The sequence below is a fragment of the Chiroxiphia lanceolata genome, chromosome 9, assembly GCF_009829145.1.
Source record: "Chiroxiphia lanceolata isolate bChiLan1 chromosome 9, bChiLan1.pri, whole genome shotgun sequence".
NCBI classification, from domain to species: Eukaryota; Metazoa; Chordata; class Aves; order Passeriformes; family Pipridae; genus Chiroxiphia; species Chiroxiphia lanceolata.
Window position 1 is genome coordinate 18,262,445 of NC_045645.1, and position 8,540 is coordinate 18,270,984.

The window sequence follows — 8,540 nt, forward strand, 5'->3', positions numbered from 1 at the left end:
ATTTTGCTAAATTTGTGCCCCTTTACTGGACTGTATATTATGTGCAAATACAGCGTTGATCAAATATGATAAAGCTGTTCCTATATAACTATGTGTAGTGCATATTTATCACAAGAACCTTTCGTGAATCCTGAGAGTGACACACTTGTCTGGTATTCCAGGGACTTGACCAGGCAAAACCAACATGTGTCTACAGGGTCTGAGTTTCCTTGGAAGAATAAAAAATGAAAGCACAACTGAAGGTTTAGCTAATAGTTATGTGCTTCTTCAGAGAATTGGATTACAAAAGCCATGGAGCATCTTGAATCTTGAATTTAGAAGGTTTCTTCCTCACCTTTATGCTGAGGCTGTGAGAGATACATACACCTTTTTATGTGGCCACCTTCGGTGCTGCATATTTAGTCAAGCATCAAATGGAAGTGAGGAATGTCTCTCAAAGGGTGATGGAAAAGAAAGATGTCATGATGCAGAGAGCACAATTAGTGTTTATTCTCACTGATTTAATCAACATTTACGTTAGACCACTTTGATAAACTAGACTCTTGAAGCATTTTGGAGCTCAATGGAAACTGTTTTGGTACACAATAATGTTGATTTGAAAAGAAAGTATTTTTACACCTCGTAACTTTGCGGACTTGATCTGAATTCAAAAAACCGCCATATTTCTCTTTCTTATGTTAATTTAGCAACCCATTTTACAACCATTTGAATTACTTTAAGAGTGGAATCGTCTGCTGTGTAGAGTGTTGTATGCAACACTTGTGTTGATATAGGAACTTCTTTTTAAACGACTTGTGTGTGTTTCGTAAAATACGCTTTATTTTAAAATTAGGGCTTCCTGTTGCAGCTGTTCCAGGGGCTCTGAGTCCTTTGGCTATTCCAAATGCTGCTGCTGCAGCTGCAGCTGCTGCTGCTGGTCGTGTAGGAATGCCTGGAGTTGCAGCTGGTGGCAATACAGTCCTCCTGGTTAGCAATTTAAATGAAGAGGTCAGTAAAACAATTTTACTTTTCCACTCTTTAGTCACACTTCATTTGTCAGTATTTTATAATTTCTTTGCATTTGTCCTCTTACATTTGGATTTTAAGCTCGAAGTATTTTTTCTTTTTTTTTAATAATCCCCAAAGTTACTTTTAAAGCCATTATTATTAAATACATTTGTTTTCCCAGGTAGCTAACAACTTAAAATATCCTTTCATAGTCAGCTACCTATTTTTTCCTAAGAAAAATGTGGTAACTCCACTGCATGTTTGACATTTGAATTGAAAGCTTTATTTTTAGAAAACAGCAACTGTGATTTCTTTTGCATTTATAATCATGTAAACTAGAATTTCTGTTTTGTTTCTAATTGTTTGCTGTTTCATTTCATGCTTTTATCTCACATTTTGAGGTCTTAATTTATGTAAACTACTCTAACACATTTTTCTTTGAAGGTTCTCCCAAAGATCTTGATGAGGCACTCTTCCAGTCTCTCTTAGTAATTTTTTTTTCTTTGCAGTTACTCATTTGTCTTTAAAAAAAAAAAATGTGGTGGCAAAGCAATTTCACCTTAACTATATCTTTCTTGCTAACTCTGAAATCTAAAGGGATTAATTTAGTTTTGCATTTTTACTGTCCTTTACATTTATTTTGATGGCTGTGAAAGCTGGTATGAAATGTGGGAAGTTTGTATCAGTCTAGCTGTTCCATTTTTAAGTGGCCTCTGTCACTGTAAATCATGAAGCTTTATTTATCATCTGATACTATTTTGTCATCCACAGTCTTGCATGTTAAAATGTTTTAGATCAGAGTGCCATTTTGAAAGATTTTTTGCCTGCATTTCATAACCAGCCATGCTTACGCAGTTAAAGTTTAAATTTTAAAATTTCTATTGCATGCCTTTTTTAATTTATTTTCATGTTGAGATGAAATGCTGTAGTTTACTCTTAATATGAATGTACTTTACCCATATTTGTCTTGGGTGACTACATTTTACTCAGTTTTTCTTGTACAGTACATAAACCAACCATTTTCTGACCAAATTCCTGCATTTCCTATGTACTGACCTATATTTTATTTTTTTTTTTGTTTCCCACTTCCTTATTTTTTTTTCTTCTGCATTGCTGTATTCCCTCCCCCATTTCATCCTTTTCCCTTTGTGTTCAACTTCCCGTTCCTTGTCTTTACCCAAATCCCCATGCCCTTCCCTGTCTTGCCCTTCTCCTCGTCTTTGTCTACGTTCCCTGTCTTCATTCCCTATGTTCATGCTTCTGTGCTTGAACAAAATGTTCCTCGGACCAACTTGCCCCAATTAACCGCCTTGAAACCATGATCCATGACCACCTCACCATTCTGCGGGAACCACCCTTCGTTATGGATGATCTGTTCATCTCCGCTCTTCCTCGACTCTTCTCTCTTCTTGTCTTACGCTGCTTGCTCTTCTCTCCTTCTAAAGATGGTTACGCCCCAAAGTCTGTTTACCCTCTTCGGTATGTTATTGTTAGCACTATACTTTTATTATTGATTTGATTTTGGTTTTTATGGTTTTTGTTTGGTTGGTTTTTTGTTTCACCTTAATTCTTATTTGTAGCTAGCACTTTGGCTTAAAGTTGAATAGTAAATCTTTTGCTATTTTTCTTTTGCTGTTTAAAACTCTCCATAGACACAGTTTTTCTTTTAATGCATGCTAATATATTTTGCATGATCTTTAATTTAATATCATTCACATAGCTTTGAGGGTTTTTCAGAAATTATTCTTTTCAAAATTCACTATTCAAAATCTTTATCTCCTTTATTCATTTGTGAGTGTGTTGAGTTTGAGTGAGTGATCTTGTTGCTGTCTGAATGTTCCATTGATATGTCAAAATATATTATTCAGGTGACTGGCTTTAAAATCAACTTTTTCTTTTGGGTTACTTTTGACTTTGAAAAGGTGTTTATGGTGATGTGCAGCGCGTGAAGATTTTATACAATAAGAAAGATAGTGCTCTTATACAGATGGCTGATGGGAACCAGTCACAACTGGGTAAGATTAGTTTTCTGTTTATTTTCTCTTTAGTCTAAATGTTTGGAAACTAGGCTGTTTAAGATCAGGTGAACTAAGTGTGTTTATATTTGTCAGTTTGTCTTTTATCCTGGTTACCTACCAGATCCAAAATCTTATTGCATACACTTGTGTTCCAGAAGGTCTGCGTGATATCCTAAATGAATTCAACAGCTGAATCATGTTATTATCTTTAAATAAAATTGAATATTCTTGAAGCGTCTGCAGACTTAAGTCTTGATTTCAGTCTTTTAGCATAATAGACCTTTTGATTTGCTTGGGTGTTTTTCTTGCTTGTGTGATGTACCACAAACTATCGGAAGTAACACTCAATTGAGTAAACTTTTTTTTTTTCAGCCATGAGCCATCTTAATGGACAAAAAATGTATGGAAAGATTATTCGGGTTACCCTTTCTAAACATCAGACAGTACAACTACCTCGAGAGGGACTTGATGACCAAGGGCTGACTAAAGATTTTGGTAATTCACCTTTGCATCGCTTCAAGAAACCTGGTTCAAAGAACTTCCAAAATATATTCCCTCCTTCTGCCACACTTCATCTGTCCAATATTCCGTAAGTGTCCACTGTCAGTAAACCAGTAATATTAATGTGCATCATAACACACTGAATTGACTAATGATTCCCTGCTTATGCTTATTTTCTTTCTGTCTGTAGACCATCAGTAGCGGAAGAGGATCTACGCACATTGTTTGCTAACACTGGAGGCACTGTGAAAGCATTTAAATTTTTTCAGTAAGTAGCTTTTCTGCACATAGCTCTAACAGAAGAGTTTTTGCAGCACATCTTAAGAAAAAGCACATATCAGATAGCAAACATTAGAAGCAACCGCTGTGGTGTTCAAGTTCCTAATTCCGTTATTTTGTTTCAGAAGAGATCACAAGATGGCACTTCTTCAGATGTCAACAGTAGAAGAAGCTATTCAGGCTTTGATTGATCTTCACAATTACAATTTGGGAGAAAGTCACCATCTGAGAGTTTCTTTCTCTAAGTCAACTATTTAAAAAAGGCAGATTGAGAATGAAGGTGTATTGCATTGTTTGGTGTTGTCACCTATTGACTGTTCAGGAAAGTGGGGACCAGAGTTTGTCTTCTGTTTTTTTATTTTTTTTCATGCTGTTATCATTCCTTGATTGTTTTCAAAAATAAAAAATTTAAAAAAATAAAAAGCAGTGATATTAACTGCTGTAGTCAACTGTTGTTTAGATAAACCATTGTTTTGTTTAAAAGATTTCAAGATAATACCACATTTTTTCAACTTAGTTGACGTACGTGCCTTAAAAAGGAAAACTAGTACTGCTGGAATTGCATAACTAGTAAAAAGCAAATTTGGTTGTCTGGGGCACATTGTTACATGATAATTTAAATATGTTTAGGCAGGGGTGTGTAAAAAGGTTAAGTTTTTGTTTCTCCTGCTTGATTTCTTTATCTGCTGGCTTGTCACTTATTTTTCTTTTTAATTGGATTAGATGCATTATGCTGACAGAGTACAATTACATTATTTGATTTTTTGCTACTTTTTGCTTTGTGGTTTTTTTTTAAAAGGCCTTTTGTATTACATTGTTCTGGTCTAGATTCAGTTATGAATGTAGGCATTAGTTAAAATTAACAAGGTACAGAATATTAATTTCTCAAAGGACAAAAAGTGACTTCTGTGACTTTGAGCCCTACGTGAAAAGCATTGTGGAATCTTAACCTTTTTGTACACACTCTTGTGGGATGTATCATATAAATGTCAGCACTAAGTAATGTCTTGTTTGTGGCTGAATATTTTTCGTAGATGTTTTTGAAGTTGACATGACTTATGTGCATTTCAATATATATTGCCATCTTTAGTTTGTAATTAAGATATGGAATATGGTTGTGGATTTCTGAGCATGTACAGAGTGGTCAAGCTAGTTCAGGAAATGGTGCATGTATTTTTCAATGATGAAGAAAGTTTGCTGCAAATGCTTGCAGGAAATTTTGTGGCAGTTTCCTAAAACTGACAACCAGGTGGGACCAAAGTTTATGTGCCTTTAGTCTTAATTTACCTTGCATTGTAATATTCAGTTTTAATAAATCTCTTCAAAATATTTTGTATTTAGAAATTGATCTGACTTTACTATAAACATGGCTCAGAATCTGCAGATCCACTTAATTTGAAAGCAGTTCTCTGTCAGTCTGAACTGTTACCTTGATTCTGTTTAAATGACCAATACTTTTTGAAATTGATGTACTTAGTTTCAAGATTCATAGATTCTGTTACCTATGTAGAGAAAAAAGGTCATGTATATTTTCTATTAGTTGAGTTTTTACATCTTTAGAATTGTAAAATTCAGTATAGTTTGAAAGTGGCACAATTAAAAATTAATTTTCTAACAAAGTTGGGAGGTTTGATGGTTGTTTAATTTCATTTTGTGTGTACTCTGCTTACCTCTGTAGCATGCTCAATAAACACTTCTGTAGCTCTGTATTCACCTTTTCTGTCTTTCTCTGCTGCTTTCTATCTCTCCTCTTCTTTGTTTTTCACTTCTACTGTGCTTCTAAATTCATGTTTATTCTCTGCCAGGGTGGGAAAAGCATAATATTAAAAACTACTCTTTATGGCTTTTTACCATAAATCTGATGCTGTGAAAAATATCAGCTCTTTATTTTCAGAAAGATAGTGACCCCTTTGCAGGTATATGTGCATATTAAACATTTCCCACCCTGTTATAACCTACTGCTTTAAAGACATAACTTTTATTGTAGTTTGTTAGCTCTCTCTTTCTATCTTTTTAGTTTCTGAGCAAATTTATGCACTAATAGATCTCTCAGGTTTGCCATGCTCTCTTGCTGCAAGTTTCATCTTTCATTTTTTTTGTGTCTGCTAAAGATTTCCTACTAATCATATGGTGTATTCATGGGTGAAAGTAACAAAATTTAACATGAGATTAGTGGACCATACATATTTGAGACCAGGATATTTCACCTTTTCAGAGCCATGGGTTCAAATTAATGTGAAAACAGTTTGGACACTTGAGTAGTGTTTCTTTATATTACTTTGAACCGATTGTTGTGGGTTTTTTTCTCTTTGATTAGAAATAGAATTTTACACAGTCTCCATTAAAGAGTAGCTGTATGATCCTGGAGCATTTGGTAAAAGCTGTCAGTGTTCAAATCAAAGCATTTTTCTGTCACTTCTCCAGTGCAACCACTGTAGATATACTGATGTTGGAATACCTTGTGAACTGATGTCTGTTCTCTGGGTTGACTTTCAAATCAGTAAATAGCTATCAGCTTTTTAAAGGTCATGGTATAATGTAGGGCTTGCAGTAGTCTTAATATGTTAAATAAAATGCACTGGATTCTTCCTGTTTTATCAGAATTACACCCAATATGTGAGTTAAGTTCTACTCCAGGTATTACAGTGATCACCTAGTCTGAAATGCTGTTAGAATCAGATTCATCCATACACAAAGACTACGAATCAGCATCCTTTTACAACTCAAGCACTCAAATCCATAGATGTGACTATATCCCAGTCGATTTAAGCAGTAGTTAAGGGTCTGACTGAGCTGATCTTGTAGATTTTTCGTCTATGCAATATGATGGCCCGTAGTTTTTTAAAGTGTGAGAGATTTCCTTTTGCGGCTCAGAATGTGCTTGCGTGTTTCAAATAGAAGTGTGAATTGAAATTTGCCATTCCATGGGTTCAGCTTGTGCCGAACCATTTCCACTTTAAAACATCTGTGTCAGCATACAGTGATTGCCATATGTATCATTTTGAAATAACTGTAAACATCTGCACTGAGTGTGTACAGATACAGAGGTTTTGTAAAACTGTAACTTACTAATTTCTTGCCAAGCTTATTTCCTTAAAAAGAAGTTTCTGTACTTTTCTTGTGAAAATTTGTGGCAAAAGCCTCAAGGGAAAGAATATATATCGACTTTGACTTGTTATAAATTCAGCAGCTTTTATTATGAGTTATATTTGTATCAGCCAAAATTAAAAGTACTGATAGTCATAATTGTCATGAAAGCATTTTTTTATTAACCTGAAGAAAATTACTGTTCAGTTATTGATACTTAGTCTTTTCTCTTCAGAAAATACGGGCTTAATAATCTCCTTACTGCTAGAACTTTCAAAAACTTGTTTTTAATGAGATGGTACTGCATTTTGTATAGTAATTTGTACATTTTTGTTGTTATAAAATGTAAATAAGTTTCTGTATTTTTAGCTCGTCAGAATGTGAAAATGGAAAGCATCGTTTTTATTAAAATTTTACTAAAAATAAGGTTCATGAATAACTTCTTACACTCAATGGAATGTGAGTTTTCAGATTATGTTAGTAGAACTTTAGACATGGTGATTTTCCTCAGTTTCAGATTTTTAAAATAATTTGGGTAGTTGACAGAAGATAGTTGCTGATTTTTTTTTTTTTTTTTCTTTGTGAGCTGTTTAATGGAGCAATGAAATTGGTTGGAGAAGTCCAAAAATGGTTCTTTGATCAGGTAATGTCCACTGACAAATACAGCATGTAAATGAAGTAAAACCAAAACCTGATAGCATTCTGATTAAAAATTGTGGCAAAACTTAGAAGTTAAATGAATTCACTTAGAAGTTGTGATTTAAATGTTATATGAAAGGCACCTTTTCCCCTGCAGAAATAACAGCTCTTATGATTATTTGTAGATTGCAGTTTTTAAGGTTTTACATTAATATTCAGCTTTATAAGCCATTTTACAAAAACAATTCCTTTGATTCATTATAAGTTTCCTTATGTTTTATAGTATGTTACAGCGTGGCAGGAATAATCAGATAGCTATTTGCAGGATTTAAGGCACTGCAATTTCAAACTTTAGTCTACTTCAGATAATTTGTCCAATTCTCTGCTTTGTGAATATGTACTTCTGTTGAAACATTAGAAAAAAAATTATGTTTTTCTCTGCAAACAGGCATATAAATCCACTAGTGCGTCTCAAGAAATGGTTGTCCTGGTATTAAATGTTTTACAGTAAACAAGGCTTCTGCAAAAGGTTTGTGTAAGGTGGGGACGAGGCTGAAGTCCTTATTCTGTTCCAGACATTGAGGCAACTTGAACTTAAGAGTTTTGCTTAGATGAACAACAAATTTTCTGTTAAATAATTAGGTAGAATGTCCCATCTCTTTTAGTCCTGGTGTATGTAAAAAGGCTAATATGTATGGCAACATCTGCAATATTTCTTACCTTCCTGGTCTCTTGGGGAGCTGAGCCTGCTAGTGTGGCTCTTGTCCACACAGAGGATAAGGACAAAGAACGATTTTTCCAAAATGATGGGATTTGGCATGCTGTTTTCTACTTAATGGGCCTTGGTAAAGTTAATCAGTAGACTGCAGTAATCTAAATGTAGAGAATGATAATCCATTATGAATTATTCTGTTGGTCCACCATTGGCTTGCTAGAACCAGTGTCTTGCTGAGAAATTATATACCACAATAGTGAAGCTTTAGAGAATTTCTTTAACTTGTTTTTTTCCTTTAATGTAAGAATTTATTT

The 8,540-nt window shown here is 34.2% G+C and overlaps 1 protein-coding gene across 9 annotated transcripts in view; it reads left to right on the plus strand.

Annotated features, from left to right (window-relative positions):
- PTBP2 (polypyrimidine tract binding protein 2) overlaps positions 1-5,494 on the plus strand; it is a 48,078-nt gene extending 42,584 nt beyond the window's left edge. For 4 of the 9 annotated variants that reach the window (XM_032696304.1, XM_032696311.1, XM_032696306.1 and 1 more), the window contains 6 exons: positions 833-987; positions 2,433-2,466; positions 2,910-3,002; positions 3,378-3,594; positions 3,697-3,774; positions 3,911-5,494. In XM_032696304.1, the coding sequence (XP_032552195.1) occupies positions 833-987; positions 2,433-2,466; positions 2,910-3,002; positions 3,378-3,594; positions 3,697-3,774; positions 3,911-4,043 (710 nt within the window). In that variant the 3' untranslated portion in view covers positions 4,044-5,494. The remainder of the gene's footprint in view (positions 1-832; positions 988-2,432; positions 2,467-2,909; positions 3,003-3,377; positions 3,595-3,696; positions 3,775-3,910) is intronic. The other 5 variants (XM_032696305.1, XM_032696308.1, XM_032696307.1 and 2 more) reach the window with 3 other exon arrangements.
- Positions 5,495-8,540: the final 3,046 nt, after the last annotated feature.